At 41.2% G+C, this 21039-nt stretch overlaps 1 protein-coding gene across 2 annotated transcripts in view; it reads left to right on the forward strand.

The window, feature by feature from the left end:
- The window catches only part of Redic1 (regulator of DNA class I crossover intermediates 1), a 67512-nt gene that overhangs the window by 24115 nt on the left and 22358 nt on the right, over nucleotides 1-21039 (forward strand). The window contains exons 2-8 of one of the 2 annotated variants that reach the window (XM_006242269.5): nucleotides 4224-4263; nucleotides 6706-6844; nucleotides 9626-9758; nucleotides 10096-10144; nucleotides 11548-11721; nucleotides 17397-17512; nucleotides 19874-20400. In XM_006242269.5, the coding sequence (XP_006242331.1) occupies nucleotides 4224-4263; nucleotides 6706-6844; nucleotides 9626-9758; nucleotides 10096-10144; nucleotides 11548-11721; nucleotides 17397-17512; nucleotides 19874-20400 (1178 nt within the window). The remainder of the gene's footprint in view (nucleotides 1-4223; nucleotides 4264-6705; nucleotides 6845-9625; nucleotides 9759-10095; nucleotides 10145-11547; nucleotides 11722-17396; nucleotides 17513-19873; nucleotides 20401-21039) is intronic. The other variant, XM_039080329.2, reaches the window with a different exon arrangement.

Here is a 21039-nt window from a genome sequence, read left to right on the forward strand (position 1 = left end):
CCAAATAGACCCACTAAACGTGCTTCTTTCTTGGTGGCGGGAGGGGCCAGATACAATGACTTATTATTTATTTTAGAAAGAATATCTCTGCATGTCCCACACTACTGGATGCCTAAGGGTTTTACTGAGGTAGAGGGTCCTTGAAGTTTGGTTGTGTTTATTTTCTTTTTTTTTTTTTAATTTTTTTTATTTATTCATTTATTATATATAAGTACACTGTAGCTGTCTTCAGATACACCAGAAGAGGGCATCAGATCTCTTTACAGATGGTTGTGAGCCACCATGTGGTTGCTGGGAATTGAACTCATGCAGCCGGGTGCTCTTAACCACTGAGCCATCTCTCCAGCCCGGTTGTGTTTATTTTTATCTCTGATGTGCATATGTGTTACTGACAAGTCCAAAGTGATTACTGCCTTCTGTTCGCTTGGTCTAATCAGCACAATCTTAGCAGTCTAGTAATCTTGTCAGTCTAGTGGACCAATGGGAAATTTTGGGGAAGAGATAGACTCTCAAGATATCTTCAAACTAACTCGTGACATGGGGCAGGGAGCACTGTAGGGTTACTAGATCCTTGAAGTAAGGCTGTGAAGATAGACAGCGGCCTTGCCACTGAGCAGTTGCCTCTGGTGGTCTTTATGGACAGCATTTGTTAGCTCAATGGCTGCATCCCACGTACGAGATGTGTTGATCTGCTCGAGTGAGGGCACTGCGCCTGATGCAGCCTGCTGTGGGGGTCAGTACTTGATACGTTTTTGCGAGGCGACTGTCATTCTCCAGGACCCATCCACCCATCCACCCATCCACCCGTCCTCCACACTGGCCAGATGGGAGAGTGGTGCGGAGCGCCACACCGCGACAGCTGCAGTGACTCCTGCAGTCCTTCCTGGGCTGTGGCAGTGCCTTTGACTTGCCATTTTCCTTGACAGAGGAAGCACCCGGGGCTTCCATTTGACTTTTTCCAACCGTAATAGCCCTCATTCCGTAGGTCAGGGAACCAATGTGAGAATCCTGCCAACTTCTAAGTCTGTCTATCCCAATTACACATTCTGCAACTGGGGAAATAACTAACGGATTAATTTGGGAACCCCTGGACCCACTGTGAGTTGATCATACAAAACGCCATTGCCTGACCTTCATAAGCCCCTCCTTCAACTGGGGCTGGGCTGGGAGGCAGTGCTTCTTGGGGTCTACTAGAGTTGTTGTCGGTTCTGAACCAATAGACCCTGAAAGTCTGGTTTTTATCCCTTTCTACCCTATCTTTGTAAAAGGCCTTGGGTCTTTCTAGGGAAGACAGAGAAAGACTAACAAAAATCGCAAATATTTTATCAAGCTCCTGTCTCAGTGGAACCTGTCCATCCCTTCATCCAAGGGGTTCTGGATCTTTAAGTTGGTTCAAGTCTGGAAATTGGTTCACAGAGCAAAATTTCCTTTTACCACAACATAGTGGGGTCTCTATTTTGTTTGAAAAATTCTCTGCTTTTATAGATCAAACAGGAATGCAGTGGGATCTTTATATATTCCATATGTGGAAACACCATGATGGCCGAGCCATTACCAAAGGTCCATATGGATCCTGCCACCACAGAATTCACTTTGCCTCCATCACAGGTCAGGCCGATGCCGACACTGCCCTTCCTATGTTGCCTGTAATCACCTTCCCTGCCGTCACCTGGCCTCTGCCACCTCAGAGCCGTATTAAACCAACTGCACTGAGTTCATCTGAGAGCAGCAGGGTCTCACTGAGCTCTGCAAGCAGGAGGGTGTGAAGTAAAGCCCTTCAAGTGGTCTTGCAGCACGGTCGCCATTTTGGGTTTACAGGATTAGTGAAGGGCATGTCTTCTGAGCCTCTACATTGTGGAGCATAGACCTCAGAGTGGACCCACCCACGCTAACATTGCAATTTCCCGAGCTTTAAAATCCCGTCAACAACACTAAGCCAAGGATATCTGGCATCTCCAACTCCTTTTCAATATGCCATCTTTTGACAAATTCTTCAGCCAACCATTAAACAAACGTTGACGCCTTTTAAAATGTGTGCGCTTCCGTATTAAAACTACCCACTCAGTGCGCTGATATGAACAACTGAGCCTGGTCCAGTTTTATGTTCCCTCCCCGTTATTCCACACCCTTAAAACCCACCCCAGACACATTTCCCAGGCCTGTGCTTGAATGAACTAGCAAACTCCTTAAGATCTTTACTAGTGTGGTGCGCCTCATGGACTGCACTTTCTGCCTCCCCTGCTGAGCTGCTGAGCCTGTATCTGGTTATAGTGTAAAAGGAAGCAAGTGGTGGGCTCGGATGGACTCCAGTATTGTCTTGCCTGGCATTTCCTTCAGGGAAAGTCACTTCTGCTTTTTCAGACGATGAAGGATTATTTTCTCTAGTCAAAGACAGAAAAGGCAACATTTCAAGGAGTGGGCTTGGGAGTGCACCTTTCTGCTAAGGATGGAGACACCAATTCTCTAATAAACTCTTGAGAATCCCTGGGTTCAAAGCTCTCAGCCTCAAACAGAGTCCTCCCACACACCTCCATCCCAGGTTACAGGACCCCATTCTTTACCAATCAATATCTTTACCAGTCAATATCTGACACCCTCCAAGGCTAGGATAACCCCCACAGTGGTGGCATGGGAAGGTTTGGACATGAGGGATGAGGTAAAAATCATAAGAGCAGAACCTTCATTGTTAGGATTCTTGTCTTTACAAAAAGACAGCCCGTCCCTTTGCTGTGTGAACAGAGTTTAGAGCACTCATCTGTGAAGCAGAAAGTGGGCATTTGTTAGGTGTGTGTCTGCACAGCTGCCAGAACTGAGAGGATTTCTCTTGTTTGAGTTTAGGTAGAAAAGTACATTATCTTTCCTGTTCATCATAAAGATCGGGGCTGACAGCCCTGTATCTAAAGCCAGATTGCGAAGAGAGAAGTGTAACATGTTCATTTTACTCAGTTTCATGTGACTCAATAAACTTCAGTACTGAAGACCCCAAACCCAGAGAAAACCATTCATTGGCACCCGTGAAGAAGAATGATTAGACACAAAAAGTGTGGCTTAATAACAATAGAGGATAGAAACCATAAGACCTGTTATTTGAGATTCTTCTATGGACTCTCCTTGTAGCATTCTTTCCTGTCTGGTATGAGAAAAGACTGCCTCTAAATTGAACGTGTACTCTGCAATCTATATCAAACAACAGAGATCAGAACATTTCTCTGATAGCCAGCTCTTACATTAAAATCTATTATATTTCTAGACATATGGCTGACCATATAGAAGCAGGTTCTAGTTTCTGTGGTCTGTGATGAGGAGAATAATTGCAGTCTCTGTGATGTGCTGTGTGGAGAAATGGCAGAAATAGGAAGGTAATGAGGAGAAGGTCTGAGGGAAGACTTTGCTTTTGAGGATTGATTTCTTCAGTCTTATCATTTCAAAGCAGCACACCGTGGGGAGTAGGTTTGTGCGTCTCAGTATCAGCTACACAGTTGTGGTATGTTTTTATAGCGACCCACACTAACTTAGAGTAGGCATTTCCTTCCTTCCTTCTGCCTTTCTAAGAGCTGAGCGTCACAGGCAGGGCTGTGTGGGTGTAGGCAGGTGCGCTACTGGTGAGCTAAAGCTGTGGTCAGAGCCATGTTCCCACCATGGTGCTCACCATACAGAGCAACTCTGCAGGACAAGGTGACCCCAGACTCATGGTCTTCCTGCCTCAGGATCCCAACTACTGGGCTCGCAGTGTGTGTCATAATACCCAGTACTGGGATAACTGGTGCATTAATACAGGTGGAGTTGCTCTGTCAGTACCCTCCAGAGTTCCTTCAAGCCTGAAATAACCATGTCCTTTGTCTTGGTGATGTCCCAAGGGATATCAGCAGAATGTTGAAACGTTAAAGAAATTCAGAGTAAATGGAGCTGTTGACCAAGATTGTTATCTGATGGGAAGGGTTCAGTAATATGGCATTTCTAATGCATTCCTTATTTTAAATCTCAGATTTATTGTGCCTTTTATTAATTATTGTAATAGTTTTTATTGCAGTTTGGACTTCCTAAGACATTTATGTGAAATATTACACTCCAGAGATTTTTAAAAATATTTTCTTATTTGTAGAAAATATTACATTGATAAGTAAATTTAGAATTTACTTTTAGGTTTTCAATCGAAATGGCAATCATCTTAGAAATGGTCTTTTCTTTAATAACTGTATGTTTTATCCTGCTTATGTTTTTAGGACCAGGGTTCTGATAAAACAAGAAAGAAGAAAGCAGAAGGTAAGGGTATTATAATCTGAGTGATGTTAGCCCTCTAATAGCAAACACAACATTAAACTGCTGAGCCACTCTTTAGTATTAGTAAATCCACTGCACACCCAGGTATAGGGCACCTTCTGTATTTGTAGCAAGCACAGGGAGGTTGATGTCTGTTCAAGCCCAGCCTGGGCTACACAGTGAGTTCTAGCCGTTCAGACCTCCGCAGCAAAACCCTGTCTCAAAAAAGCACTAATTTAAATACGACTGAAGATAACTTCATTTTTCCTTATTCCTTTGAACATTTATACTTGGAGAATATACTTAAATAACTAGGTCATTGCTATGAATAAAATGAGAGAGAATGAATGAGAGGGAGCGTATGCAAGAGGAACCCCAAAATTTCCACTAGTACGTTGGTAGCATGAGCCTTAAATGAAAGACACAAGTGCCTCAGCAGAGAGAGTGCATCGACTGCGTGCAGTTGGCGTGGGTCACTTTTAGGTCTGTAACCCTGAGCAAAATAAGCATCTTACAGAAGAGTGTAAGCACTGAGATTCGAATGCTGCAGATTCTGAAATACAGAGAGGGCCAGAAGGAGGGGACCCAGAATATGCTCAGAAAGACAGAGTGCGAGGCAAGGGGTGGTCACCGTGAAAGCATGGAGAGTTGCCCTGTGTGGATCTTCCTTTTCCTGTGAGAGCTCTTCAGTCTCAAGGACACTTCACCTTCTGTTCTTTTCCCAGTTTGCTGTCCTGTACAGTCTTGTTCCTGCCTAGCATTCTCAGTCAGACGCAGCTTTAACTCGTCTTCATCTTCTACAGAGCTAGCCAGTCTCCTCAGCTCGAAACTCCTCCATGGCTTCCTGGCCTGCTCTGTAGGCTTCTATCTCTCTCTTCATTTTAATGCTCATTTGCAAGTTGAAATTTATTTCCTGGAAGATTTCTGCCTCTCTTTAGATTGTTTTCTAGTGGATTCTATCAAGCCAGACTTTCTCAGAAAAACTGAGCCTGATCTTTTTAGTCACACACTTTGACTTTTTAGTGGCCAGAAATTAGGAAGCAGCGTGGCAGCTAAAGGGAGAAGCAAACCTGTTAGTCAGTGTTCCTGGAAGTAGAGGGGCTCACTTCCTTTTCCGTCTGTTCTGTTCTCCACCCTCCTTTTCTCCTGCACACGGACATTGTTATGCTGAGGCTGACACAGACTCATCCATCTGTTTTAGAAGCAGTCTCTGAGAAACTTCTCTGTACTCCTGCTCTCCCCTTGCCCACCCTCCACCCCCTAGTGTATATACCATCTCCTGCCACACCAGCTTGTGCTGTCAGCCTTCAGAGATAACATCTCAGTTCTAAGCAGCACCAATTATGAGACCTAACAGACTTTTCCTTTCAAGAAGGAAAAATGTTTTCATCCTACAGAGTCTGTTAGTTTATTATTGAACTGCTCATGGGGTGACATTTTCGAAGATACTTTAATCTAATGTAGAATTATAGATCATTCAAATGAAGTGTGTTTGTTTTTTATGTTTGGTTCATTATGTTTAATGGGATATTTACAGTTTTGCTTGATATTTTTCACATGTCTTACTGGTTTTACTGTGTTCATCTAATTTTTTTAAGTTTTGGGAAGGTGTCACTGTCCCCTCTTGATCTTTTTTTAAGTATTATTTTTCTTGGATATTTTATGTATTTACATTTCAAATGGTACCCCTTTTCCTCTCTCTCCCTTCCCCCTTCCCCCTGCTTCTATGAGGATACTCCCCTTCCCACCTCACTGCCCTGGCATTGCCCTACATTGGGAAACAAGCCTTCACAGGACCAAGGGCTTTTCCTCCTATTGATGCTGGACAATGACATCCTCTGCTACATCTGTGACTGGAGTCATGGGTCCCTCCACGTGTTCTCAGTGGTTGGTGGTTTAGTCCCTGGGAGCTCTGGTGGGGTCTGGTTGGCTGATATTGTTCTTCCTATAGGGTTGCAAACCCCTTCAGCTCCTTCAGTCTTTTCTCTAACTCCTCCATTGGGGTCCCCTTGTTTAGTCCAATGGTTAACTGCAAGCATCCTCATCTGTCTTAGTAGGGCTCTGGCAGAACCTCTCAGGAGACACCCATGTTTGGCTCCTGTCAGCAAGCTCTTCTTGGCATCAGCACTAGTGACTGGGTTTGGTGGCTGCCCCTCTTGAATTTTCAGTGGTACTTTGCTATGTCTTTGAGGTTTTTTTTTTTTTTCAAATAAAGGGCAGTATGTTATTTATTATAGAAAAATGTTTTGCCTACCAGATTTAAAGTCTTTAGGCAAGCTACAAGCTGTCATAACTGATTTTGCTTCCCATGTAAACGGGGATGTGGTGTCTGAAGTGTGCTAACATGCAGTTGGTGATACAGTAGCCTCAGGGCGTTTCCTGTTTGTGCTTTGCCTCGAATTGTATGGTTGTGAAATTAATACTTTAAATTCTTAATTATTCTAGGAATACTTTGAAAGAAATAAGTTAAAATCAAAAATGAAATTACTAGGTGTTTTCTCACCTGTCAAGAATCCTTCTGTCAGTTTAGACCTCCTGAATCTGTATATGGTAAATCAGATATCTTCCAAGAAGGAAATATCGGGTAAGTCTTTCAAAAGCATTTGTTTTAATCTCGATGTGGTAATTTATAAAAATGTCTACCTGTCTAATTGGGTAGACATTTCAGAACTCAAACATATGGAAAATCTATTTTAAACCTTTGTTGCCTTTTAAAATTATACACTCAACCAGTATTTGAATTAAGATCTTTTCTTGTTTTATCCACTTTATTTTTAGGCTGTGTGTGTGTGTGTGTGTGTGTGTGTGTGTGTGTGTGTGTGTGTGTGTGTGTGTATGTGGTGTGTGTGTGGTGTGTGTGTGTGTGGTGTGTGTGTGTGTGTGATGTGTGTGTGTGGTATGTGTGTGTGTGTATGTGTGTATGTGTGTGTGTGTACGTGTGCCCGGGGACGTTCATTGTATAAAATTAACTTGTTTGATATTGTTAATTTATCAGGGAGTTATTTTAAATATGATATTAGTTCTAGGCAAATGGTCACCAAAGTTTAGCTTGAAAGAAGAAAATAATAAATGTGTCATTATCTCGTACTACTTGGGAAATTTGTACAGAAGAAATAATTAAAAGGTTTTTCTCTTAGTGACTTCTCCTGTCTTTGCAACCTGAATGTCTTATGCATTTCCGGGATATTAGCTGTAAGAGTCTTGAACTTCAAAATAAAGCTTTTTTTGTCAGAAAGTTTGACTTTTCCACTGAAACAAATCATTTTTCTCTTTAAAGGAATCTTGGATTATTTTCCATGTTATAAAAACTGTAAAAATAAGAGTATAAAAACCGAAACAGTTTGGGGCAGAGGAGTTGCTCGGGGCTAAAGCACTGTCTGCTCCTGCAGCAGACTCATGCTGGTCCCCAGCACCCACTTGATCGCTCACAAGTGTCTGACTCCAGGTTCAGGAGGTCTAACCCCCTCTTCTGGACTCCACAGACTCCAGGCATGAACATGGTACACACGCATCTGTGCAGGAAGACATTCATACACAAAATTAAAACTAATCTTTAAAGAGGACAGTTTTTTGGGAAAGGTCAAAGTTCATCAGTATATTAGTATCTCCCCATTTACTTTCACACATTTCTTCTCTCCATGGATAAGTACTTAATGATGTTTCAGAAGGAGTAAATATATTATCCATCTTTTTAGTATAAAACATTTTACTTTACTGATAAACTTATTTTCATATTCCTTGTCTATCGCTAGAGTCATGGTTGAGGCCTCAATAATGAAAGAAAGACATTTATTTAATACGTTTTCTGTAGCATCAGAACCTTCATTAGGAAATGAATGTCCAAAGAAATGGTTAAACCCGTGTCTTTTTTAGTGCTAAGTGTGAAAAAACCATGAATATCTGTCGAGAATCATGACAGAATCAAAGAGGGTGACTCAAGTGGACTCAAAGGTGAGCTCATCCGGGTCTGTCGAGGTCTCCTCTGAGGTCCTGAGTGTTCAGAGTGGATACTGACCACGGTGCATCTTAGACAGTCTTAGGCTCAGTCCCAGCACTGCATCCCGGACAAACAAAGACTTTGTCCTTCAGGTCTACAAGGGGCACCTCTCATAGGAAGCGTCTATTGCCTCTTATGAACAGGTCACAGAAATGACCTCCTGTGAGAAGAAGGACAGGCAAGCTTGCTCTTCCTCTTTCTTCAGCTTCCTCAAATGCCAAGGTAGCACATTTGGAATGTGTCACAGGCTGTGTCACCTCCTTCCTGGGCTGACACCCATTCAACCTGTGCTTACTGAGAACAGTTATACATACTACGCACACGGGTATCAAAGAGAAAGCAAGACGTCATTACTCATGACTTGGTGGCAGCTCATGGCAGACATTCCAAAGACAGGGCAGTAGTACACTGTGTCTCAGAGACACCTTGACTAGGAACTTGGACCCAGTAAAATTATTTCTCTGGCAAGTGGGAAACCTCATCTTTCAATTTTTCTTCATCATGAATGATTAAAACCTGGTCCTAAGAACCAGTAGTTTTCATGCTCAGTTGACCCATACGGATCCTTTCTCTCCTTCCAAATTTTTCAGTTCCACCAGAAGTTGCCCCTGGCACTGCTGGACTGCAGCAGTTAGACAGCTGCACTGAGCCAGAGGGACAAGTCTGTGACTCATTTATCTGCTCAGATGGCTACCTCTGCACCAGATGTTGGTCCAAAGAGAGGTGGTTGTGCAGAAAAGGAATATTCCTCCTAGATCTCACTTGCATCAAAATATATAAGGCTCCTTCCTTTAAAGCACTGGTTCTTAGCCTTCTTAATGCTGTGACCCCTAAGGCTGCAATTTAGTACAGCATTTTGTCATGTTTTAGTGTCCCCCAACCATAATATTATTTTCACTGCTACTTCATAACTTTATTTTTATACTGTTATGAGTTGTAATGTAAATATCTGTGTTTTCCAGTGGTCTTAAGTGACCCCTGTGAAAGGGTCATTTGAGCTCCAAAGGGATTGAGAATTACTGCTCTAAAGTTTAAAGTCTGTTGAGGGAGATAATGCTAATCAAATGTAATAAAGTGTGCAAAGTGCTAAAATAGAAAACGTATGAGAGTATATAACACAGTATCTGATATAGTTTAGTAACCGGGAAAGAAAAGATTAGCATGAATTAGTAGAGCCCCTTAATTGAAGCAGGAAAAAAAATTTAATTTCATTAATAGTTGTTAGCAATCTGCTCCTGTAATAGCATACATAGAACATAGAACATGTCTTGGAAGAACATTAATGTATCATTGATTGAAGAATGAGATAGCAAACAATGATTTAAAAACCTCTATTTTAAAATTATTATTTAACATTTTTCTTTATAGAAACCATGAAAAGACCAACTCATGTGAATATGAATAGAGATTTGAAAATCCCTCTAAGAAAGCATAATTTAGAACTTCCAATGTCACCTCACTGTGTACCTTCTAAACTGTGCATTGATGATGTGGAGAACAGGTAAGTATTAGCTGGAACAGTGTTTAGCTGACAGAACATGGTCAACTTTCTCATTTGCTGGGAAATGAGAGTGACATCACCTTCCAGCTCTAGTTCTTGTGTGTCCAGTGGTGTCACAGAACTATTAGGAAGCTCACCATTGCTCTGTGCATGTGCTCGGAAAATGCCTGTCCTAGGTTAACATGTTTTTTCAAAACTTAGTACTATTATGGCCCTGGAATAAGTTTCCAGAGTTTTCAATATTGAGTGCTTATGTAGAGATTGTGGACTTTTAATATGCATAAGATACATTTTATTGCTATTTGTATTTTTTACTTTAAATTTTTGTTTTCTTTAGTGTACCCTATCAAAGATTCTATAGCAAGGAAGAAACTGGCCCGGTTCAAGTGAGTTTTAAAGATAACTGTAAATTGCTTTAACAACTGTTCCATTTTTAGATGATCTAACTTTTAAAATACTAGGTAAAATTAAATATCCTTTAATTTTATAGTTTCTAAATGGGTCCTTTCAGTTTTCCAATGTAGGAAATTTACTCCTACGAAATACTCTGATTATGTAGCCACCTTGGTGATGTAATGTGGCCATGCATGTTTAACATTTGATTCTTCTTGTTATAGAAGGGGTATCCATCCATCCATCTATCCATCCCTCCATCCATCCATCATCTATCCATCTATCCATCATCTATCCATCTATCCATCATCTATCCATCTATTCATCATCTGTCCATCTGTCTGTCCATCCATCCATCTATCCATCCATCCATCCATCCATCCATCCATCCATCCACCCACCCACCCACCCACCCACCCACCCACCCACCTACCTACCTACCTACCTACCTACCTACCTACCTACCTACCTACCTACCTATCTGTGTTTGTGAGTGTCCATGGAATTGAGTAAGTAGAAGAATATGTGTGTTTGCACCGAGAGGCCATAGGTCATTCACTCTCCAACTTGAATTTTGAGACAGGGTCTGTCTCTGCACCTAGAGCTGGCTGATTTGGTCACACTGACTGAAACCAGTGAGTTCCAGAATCACCCTGTTCTTCTGCCTCCCCATCTCTGGGATTCCAAGTGTGCACTGCCACACCTGGCTCCTTCATGTGGTGTCGGGAGTCAGACTTGGTCTTTATGCTTGCATAACAAGTTTATTAACAGATCATCCTCACAGCGCCTGCTAAGGGAGCCTTTTATTAGGTTCACAGGATCACTGATCACTTCATCTTGTCAAATGTAATGAAAAGATTATTTATATTAAATGTTAGGAACTCATATTTATGACAAGATGATTTCCAAAGTACAGCAATTATTTTTGCACATAAAATCATAATGAATTAGAAAATGCACAGGTTTATTAAAGCTTGAAATTCTCATTAATGTCCAATGCCATATTAATTATTCTTACATATGCTTGAGTCATCAGCCTTATGTTAGTTAGATCAGAAAGGCTGTGGAAGCTGAAGGAAATAATAAAATACCATGGCAATCCTGTCATCTACTTTCTAAGATCTTATGTCATTAGAAGGTGACATTCAGAAAAGGAACTTGAGGGAGGAAGGCTGTATGGAAAAGCAGAGTTCTTAAGCAGAATCCCAGTGACTAAGCTCAGGATCTCAGTGGCTAAGCTTAGGATCTTAAGGGCCTCCATGAATTGCTAATGGTTTGCCTTTCCTCAGGACGTCCTCTTTAGTAATAACCACACTCTTTCCTACTCATTTTAGTTGTATTATGTTGACTTCTAGTTTCTGTACTTTTAGTGATCTTAATTTTTCTTTTCCTATAGTCATCACATGACATGAACTCATACAGAATGCTCAATGAGACAGAAAACTGCAGTTATATTCCATCGTCTTTTCCAGAAGAATTACCCACCAACAGACATATTCTGAGCCAACGTTCCACCCCAATAGCTCCAAGCCCTCGGCAATTTGCATATGAAAACCCCCACACTGGGCAGGTACCCTGGGGCCATTGTATCTCTCAGGTCATGTTTTCTTTTTCTTTGTTCCAGGTATTTTTTTATTTACATTTCAAATGTTATCCCCTTTCCCGGTTTCCCCTCCATATACGCCCTAGTCTATCCCCCCTCCCCTTCTTCTATGAGGGTGTTCCCCCAACCAACCACCCACCCCTTCCCGCCTCCTCACCCTGACATTCCCCTATACTTGGTGCTCAACAAGGCCATCCTCTGCTACATGTGCAGATGGAGCCCTGGGTCAGTCCATGTATAGTCTTTGGGTAGTGGTTTAGTCCCTGGGAGCTCTGGTTGGTTGGCATTGTTGTACATATGGGGTTGCAAGCTCCTTCAACTCTTTCAATCCTTTCTCTAACTCCTTCAATGGGGACCTAGTTCTCAGTTTAGTGGTTGGCTGCTAGCATTCGCCTCTGTATTTGTCACACTCTGGCAGAGCCTCTCAGGAGACAGCTATTATCAGACTCCTGTCAGCATGCACTTCTTGGCATCACCAATGTTGTCTGGGTTTGGTGGCTGTATGTATATGGGCTGGATCCCCAGGTGGGGCAGGCTCTGAATGGCCTTTCCTTCAGTCTCTGCTCCAAACTTTGTCTCTATATTTCCTCCTATGAATATTTTTGTTCCCTCTTCTAAGAAGGAATGAAGCATCCACACTTTGGTCATTCTTCTTCTTGAGCTTCATGTGGTCTGTGGATTGTATCTTGGGTAATCCGATCTTTTAGGCTAATATCCACTTATCAGAGAGTGCATACCATGTGTGTTTTTCTGTGATTGGGTTACCTCAGGATGATATTTTCTAGTTCCATCCATTTGCCTATGAATTTCATAAAGTCATTGTTTTTGATAGCTGAGTAATATTCCATTGTGTAGATGTACCACATTTTCTGTATCCATCCCTCTGTTGAAGGGCATCTGGGTTCTTTCCAGCTTCTGGCTATTATAAATAAGGCTGCTATGAACTGTGGAGCATGTGTGTCGTTGTTGTATGTTGGAGCATTTTTTTGGGTATATGCCCTGGAGTTATATAGCTGGATCCTCAGGTAGTGCTATGTCCAGTTTTCTGAGGAACCTCTAGACTTCATGATGGGTTCTGCTCCTCATAAATCTGACAAAGATAGGTTTCAAGATGCTAGCCAAATATAGTGATAAATTGAAGGATAATATTTCACCTTACACCACAAATTCTCTGAACTTCAAATGATTATGAATCCAATAATTGAAGTATTCTTTTAAAATTTTAGAAGTAATTCTCTTAAAAAGTACTGGAAGTAAATTTTGAGCTTTTTAGTGCATTTACAGTAGTTGACAATAATCATCATTGAAATGAGGAGCTGGGCTGCCATGAGGACTCAGCATCTGTGATATGGGAAGCTACATGTTAACAGCATCATACTGTCTCCTTGATATGTAGTAGGCTCTTAAACATAAATCTTCATCCTTTTTATGATTTTAAAGAAGATATCTGTTTATATATATTTATATGCATGATAGGTAGATGGATAGAGTTATTCTTTAAATGCTCAACCACTGTGCCCTGGAGTTAATATAGAGATATAAGTTTAAAATCCTGAAATATATCTGTCATAGCACATATAGGAGAATAATTTTCTAGCAGATATGTTGATAGTCTTAAGATCATTAAGTGTTATTTTAAATGGTGATGATGAGGAGGGAATGGTGATATAAATATGTCTCATTAGCAAAACTATTTACTATTCAAACCTACTTCTTGGCATATAAGATTTATGCCATATTTACCTATATGTATTATTTATAAATCAATATATAGTGAACATATAATTTATAAGCCCATAAATCTCTGTTATATATTCTAGAATTAGGGAGTTATTACTTAATTCAATTTTACTATATATTAAAATATATTTTACTGTTTCTTGGAGAAGAGAAAATTAAGTATTTTATTACAGTGGTAAATGAAAACCTTGCTATTTTTAGAACCTAGTACTTTTTAATGCTGTAAGGATTAGACTTTAGGTCCTATCATTAGGAATCACTTTGTTGCTATGTTTCTTTAGCAGAATAGTAGTACTTGGTTCTCCCCTTAGCTCATGGCCTATCTGGTCTCAGGGTCTTGGTCATCCAAGCAGTTTCAGGTATTATGTTCCATCTCGTGGAGTGGGCCTTGAGTCTAATCAGGTACTGGTTGGTTTCTTCCACAAATTTAGTGGCACTGTCATACCACAATGTTGTGAAGGCAGGTCAACATTGAGGATCACAGGTAGCTGGGTTGGCGGTTTCCTTTCTCCTTTGGACACATGCAGGGTACCTTCCAGTACTGTGAACACCAGTCAGTAGGAGTAAAGGCTGTAGTTAGGCACCTCAAATCACCCATTTTCAATGAAATATGGAAGTGTGTTCAGCAATAGGGCCTAGCTGTGAGTTTGGGAAGAGCAATCAATAGCCATGGGAGACGTACCAAGTTATTTGTGAATTTGCATGGAGCCCCTTTGGCCATGAACTCACTTAGAACCTATTCCTGGTACTGAAAGTTTCACGAGGTAGCAAAAGTTGGGCCATCTCTCCTATTATTTGGTGACTGCATTTAGATTTCTTTCATATGTGTCTAAATTCTAAGGAGCTTCTTCAGTAGTTCATAGTTCCGTATGACCTGTCCAGTGGTCCTTAGTGTGGTTACTTAGTCACTGTTCTATTGCTGTGAAGAACCATCATGATCAAGGAAACTTTTACAAGAGAGAACATTTAATTGGAGGCTTGCTTGCAGTTTTAGAAAGTTAGTCCATGATCGTCATGACACGAAGCAGAAAGGCGTGGCTCTGGAGCAGGAGCTGAGGAATTTACATTCTGATCTACAGACCACAAACAGAAAGAGATGTGCTAGGCCTCAAAGCCCATCCCAGATGACACACCTCATCCAACAAAGAGACACCTAATCCTCCCGAAGGAGAAGAATCCCGTCTGTGGCCCTACTCTGTGTTCTTTCTGCTTCTTGTACCTTGATGAGCCCTTCCTTCTCGAGGTTAGGGAAGTTTTCTTCTGTGATTCTGTTGAAAATATTTTCTCTGCCTTTGATTGGGGATCTTCTTCCTCCATTCTTGCTGTCCACAGGTTGGGTCTTTTTATACTTCCCATATTTCCTGCATGTTTCGTACCTGTATTTTTTCTCAGGTTTAACATTTTCTTAAATTATATATATATACACATATATATGTGTATATATGTGTATATATATATTTCCTCTACCTTGCCTGAGATTCTCTCTTTCATGTCTTGTACTCTGTTGATAAAGCTTATCTCTGACATCTTTGCATTTTCAAAAAAATGAAAATATGCACTTTCTGTTTTATGTCAGCTTGGGCTTTCTTTAGTGATTCTGTTTTTATTTTCATGTCTTGAACTGTTTTATTATTCCAGTCCACTGTTTGAGTCTTCACAGACTTCACTAAGGAATTCATTCAGATCCTCTTTAGGGCCCTTGAGCATACTCATGATTGTCCTTACCTTGTGCTTCAGCTCCATTGCCTTTCTCAGGGCTACCATGGAAGCTTCCTGGGTTCTGGAAGAGACCTGTTACTGTCTTGGCTGTAATTTTGTTGGATTTTTTGTTTGTTTGTTTGTTTGTTTTGTTTTGTCCTGATGTCTAGGTATCTAGAGTTAGGATGCTGGGGTTTACCCTAAGTGTTGTTTTCTGCTTTTGTTTTTTAGTGGGATGTGTGGATGTTCTCTTCCTTGGTTTCCGTTGCCCTATGTGGATCTTAGGCATGGGTCTTAGCTGTGGGTTGCCTGGTAGAGAGTGCTTATGTATGGCAGAGAGGAATAGACGTGGGCTAGCAGAAGAGGCTAAGTGGGGCTTTGGGAAGAACCGAGAGGATTCTGTCAGAGGTGGGGAACCCAAGGAGTTGAAGGTGTGGTGGTAAAGGGGTGCTGAACGTAGGTCGCAGTAATCTGGAGAGACAAGAGTGAAAGAGCTAGGGTGACCCTATCTGAACTAAGAGTTGTAGTCTCCAGTGAGTGAAGCTGGGTGAGGAGGGGCATTTGCATGTAAGTGGTTAGAAGACTGAGTGTGGGAAGGGAGAGGTCAGAAGGGAAGACAGGGCAGAGGGTGCGAATCACCGTCTGGAATCATTTGCCAAGTGTGGCCGCTGAGGTTCGAGGTAGGAAAGTGTTCCTTGGTATTGGGGCTGACACAGAGGAGTGGGGCTGGGCTAGAAGGGAGGACCGAAGGTCTACAAGGGGGTGGGGAGGCTCAGTTCCCCCACAAGGCTTGTCAGAAACGATAGGGAATGGAGGTGGGAGAAGCACCTGAAGGTAGTGTGCTTCAAGGCTGGCAGTGAGGCTGGAGAAAGTGCAATGGGTACCGGAAGGAGACTCAAAATCAACTTCCCCTGTCCCTAGCAGGTGTGGCCACTGGAGGCCCCAGGTGGAGAGTGTTTCGGGCATTAGCTGACCAAAGGCTGAGGAAAGAGGACTGAGAGGGTCTACCTGTTTATTTCTTGGAGATCAAACTTCGTTTGTACATGAGCTTAAAACTCTGTATTCCATTAATTACTTTGTAGGGTAGAAAATAAAACATTATATGATGTGTGCATAAACATTCATCTTGCCTTTGCACACTCTAACCACACATTCGGTAGTAATTGTCTGCAGGTAGGTAAATGGTGCTATACCAACAGACTGCAAGGAAAGGCTGGTGCCCTTCACCGGGAAGCAGTAGGACATACTTATGTCTCCTTTGGGAATTTGGAGAAGGATTTGAGTGACTGCCCCAGCCTCCTTCTCTCTGATTTGTTTGTGTGCTCATTTCCCACTTGGAAGATGACTTTGTGTTCACATCTGGCACTGGCCCCGCTTTTCAGAAAGGTGTTTCAATATTAAGACCTTAGTGTTAGCTGTCCTTGCTTCTTTGCATTTCTGTATTTTATGGCCTTGCTCCCTCTGTTTCAGAGATTACAATTGAAACCTGCTCCAGGTACTCACTGTTGTTCCTGGATAGTTCCAGCTGTAGAGGAAGTTACGTTTGTGTGTTCGTCCATATTGACAAATGGACTCTCACTTGGCTTTCTGTGTGACGTATCATCATTGCATTATTCTTCACTAATAATACATAACAATAGGCTTTGTTATGACATTTCATATGTGTACACAATATGTTTTGACCATGTACTCTCTCTCTCTCTGACCTCTGCTAACTCCTCTTCCCCACCAGCCTTACTAGTTTTCATAACCGTTTTCACATATGAGCCCACATTTACTGAGTGATACTGATATCAAGAAATTAAAGTAGAAGGACCCGTTTGCTTATGAGATGCAAGTGGGAGATGCACATGGTTCTGCGGGACATGCTAATTTCCTACTGGAAATATAACTTAGTCATTCACGATTCCTGCATGCTGAGTGGTTTTGTTTTGTTTTATAGAAGTTTTTAACTTTGAAAAGTGGCAATGTTAGTATAGTATAAACTTTGTTATTTTAGTAATTTAGCAATTACTTAAATATTGGCATTGATCATATTGTTAGGAGAATATTTATCTGGTTTTCAATAAGGATTAAAATTACTTTCTGTTAGACAGAGCAAAATGTTTTTAGTATAGAGATCGCTGACCTAGGTGCCAGTCTTAGTAAACAATTTAAATTATAAATGTTCATATTGCTTTGTCGTCTTCTCCCTTTTCTTACAGCTCAGTAATGGACAATTTCCTGAGTCCTTATTTTCCAAATTAAATAAACATCAAAGTGTTTTCAGTTCATCTCGGGAAACAGCGGAGTTTGGAGCGTCATATGAGAGAACAAACAGGTAGGTAAAATAGAAAGATTCAGAGCGCTGAACCCCCAGCCACCAGTGTGACTTTGAAGGGGCACTTTTAGCTGAGGATGCAAGTAATCTAGAGAAGGGACATCATAATGAGACATATCCTCTAGTTAGGTCAGACTTGCCCTTTAAATACTAACTACCATGCACACTAGGACTTCAGGGTGCTAGTTCAATACATGAAGACTGTGTAGGCTCGTCAGGCTCAGCCTCTCCACTGCCGCTCAGCACGCCCACACCCCTCCCCCAGCATTTAGTCATCAATTTTCCAAAGCATAATCTCACAGCATGTGCATCCGAGAAAGGGTGTTCCCTGTCCCGTGTCTGTCATTTAATATATTGTTCTCTAGTTTTAACCATTTTGTTATAACCAACTGGATTCCATTCTGTGTGTGTGTGTGTGTGTGTGTGTGTGTGTGTGTCTGTGTCTGTGTGTGTGTGTCTGTGTGTGTGTGTGCTGTGACTATGTGCTGCGTTTTTAAGCCATTTGTCTGTTGATGGGCATATAGACTGGTTCTGCATCTTAGCTGGTGCGAATGGGGCTATCATATGTTTGGCTCTGCGGTTTCATGGCTGTTGTGCTGATTTCATTTCCTTTGGAGAAAATTTGGCCTGGAGGAGGGGTTTTGATAGATTAGTAATGGGAAAATGTAGGTTGTCTCCCCACTCTCTGTATTGTTTAGTCTCTATAAACCACTTGCGATGTTTACTTTGTTTTCTGTGCCTTTGTGGCAATTTCAGAAAAGCTGTTGCCAATATCTTGGAGTATTCCACCTCTGTGACCTTTGCTCCATCGTGAGCTGAGTTTTGTAGAAGTGAGGAATGGTAGCAAAGCTTTTGTCTTCTGATGTGGGCGTTCGTGTTCCCAGAGATGCTTGCTGAAGAGAGACGCCTGACGTTCAGTGAGGCCGTGGCCTGGTTTTCTTACAGTAGAACACTCTGTTCGTTAGATTAGACTTTGACTGTAGGATTACACTTCTGAGATTTTTGTGGTGACTCTGTTTTATACATTTCTTACTGATTCCTCTGTAACAATGCTGAAAACCAGGTGTAAAATACAATTTCCTTATATAGTGTGCTTGATAAGTTATGACATGCTCTATGGTTATTCTCCCCTTTATACTGATGGGAATTTTTTCGGCGTTAGTGGTGTGTATTATTACACTGGACTGTATCTTTTAGTATAAACACTAATTAGATGTTTATTGAGAAATCACAGGGAATCTATGAACATTTATGGACAAAACCATAGATTTTCTATTTAATTATAAACAATTCTTTCTCTCTTTATCCCAACCTAGTTTCTCTCAATATCCCATGATCTAGTTCCTAAAACATAGTATTTCTATTTAAATATTAAGTAAGTTGAACATCATATTAGAAATCAAAATTTTAAGGATGAAGAAAGGGCTCAGCAGCTAAGAACACATCCTGCTTTTACAGGAGAGCCTGGTTGGGTTCCCAGCACCAACATCTAAACCACCTGTACTCCAGCCAAGGGACTTGACACCGTTGGCTCTGAGGACACTGCACTCAGCTGCACATGCCGCCCCCATACACACACATAAATAGACATAATTAAAAGTCAAATGACTGTTGAACGGTTCTTGTGTTTTTTTTCCAAAAGATTCTTTATAATTCCAGTCTGTGAAATAGTCCATCTCAAGTAAGTATAATCACTAGCAAGAAACAAAATTCGTTGTTAATAATTTCCGTCAGCCTTGGTTCTTACACACAAGTTAGACTTCACCCAGAGTCTCCATTTTTGCTCCGGGAATGGGCATACAGGCTATTCCGTTCACCTAATGAGTTCCATCTGGGTTACCTCCTCTTTCAAATAAACATTTGCACCCTTGTTTTTTGTCACAGAGAACTTTGTAACTATTTCAGTTATTAAACTGGAAATATTATTGATAATGTTTTTATAACTTCTTAAAACTGTTTTTACATAGAGCCTCTCCCACAGTCTTCAAAACTCTTTCTCTGTTTGGCTAAACAGCAGTGGCATGCAGTGGCACACTAGGTCATTTGTAGACTGCGGGTAGAAGACAGGCTACTGGGTATCATGCTCTGTTCATATAACAATAACTAAAACTATGCATTACATTTCACATTGAAATATAGAACCATGTATAAGTTATTTTCATGCCTATTGTTAGAAATAATAATACATTATACATTTCCATCTAGAGCAGTATTGTTTGCTGAACTGTTTAGTTCAAAATGCATCTTAGGAAAATGCTCGTCTTTGTTCAATACGTTCTCCACAGTTTTACATTAAGTTAGTGTTCGTAAATGGAAATGATCAAACATTTCTTGCTAAATGTGTTTTCATTTATTCCAAAGTTCAGAAACTGGTGATTTCCTGACTGAATCACAGATCTCTGTGATGATGGGTGACGAGTGTGGAATTCTTTATGAACGAAGACAGCCAGACTTTGCTGTGGTGAAAACATCAGTGCCACAGATTGGTGCAAATAGTGGAGAAGAATTCTCTCATTTTCTTGAAGATGGGATCCACCCAACTCAGAGACATCTGCCAGACCATCACGACTCTTTCATTAATCACAACATGATCAATTTATTAAGCAGAGATCAGCCTGGGAGAAGGGCAACCTTTAATCAGTGTGGTTATGATTGCCTGAGTGACGCCCATGTCGTGTCTTCTGATGAAAGCCAGTCCACTAATGGGTTCATTCCTAGGAATTTTACAGTTCCACGGGCAGCTTCTCCTAACCGTCCTTTTAGTGCAAGTTACATAGAAACATGTCAGTCAAACAGGCCCTGCCAGAAGCAGTACACTAACAATGAAAGAAATGAACTTAGAAGATCTTTGGAGAAAGACTGTTACCCAGTCAGCTGTGGAAGAAGAGGTTGGTGTTGTACACTCAGTTTTTCTCTATCTAAATATACGTTACTGTTTCATGGATTTAAACACACACATAGTTGGCTTTCCGTACCCACATATTCTCTATCTTTAGATTCAGCTAGCTATGTAGAGTAAACTGAACACATGGACAGTTTTTCTTGCCTCTATTCCCTAAGCAGTCGAAGTATAGCTATTTAGTAAGACCTTTCGGAGTTGGCCAGGCGGCTTTCTGTGACCTGAGTTTAATCCTGGAACCCATGGAGGAAGGGGAGAATCAGCTCCTGGATGTTTTCCTCTGACCTTCCCCTACATGCAGCACATGTGAACATACATGTACACAAATAAGTACTTTTAAAGGAGCACATATATCATACCATATATTCTAAGTCATTTGGAGGTAATATAGAGAATATGAGATTACATACATTATATGAACAGATGAGCCATTTTATGCAAGGCACTGCATTGGTGGATTTCGGTGTCTGTACTGGGTAGAGGGGAAGGTGTTGGAACAATTCCTATTGGATACCAAGGGATGAATAGAGTACATTAATTTATATAATGTGCTTAGAGGTACCTAAAGCCTCAATTAGTGTGTTTCACTGCATTACATCATGGACCACCAGTTTCTCTCAATGTATCC

The sequence above is a fragment of the Rattus norvegicus genome, chromosome 7 (genome assembly GCF_036323735.1).
Source record: "Rattus norvegicus strain BN/NHsdMcwi chromosome 7, GRCr8, whole genome shotgun sequence".
Classification (NCBI taxonomy): Eukaryota; Metazoa; Chordata; class Mammalia; order Rodentia; family Muridae; genus Rattus; species Rattus norvegicus.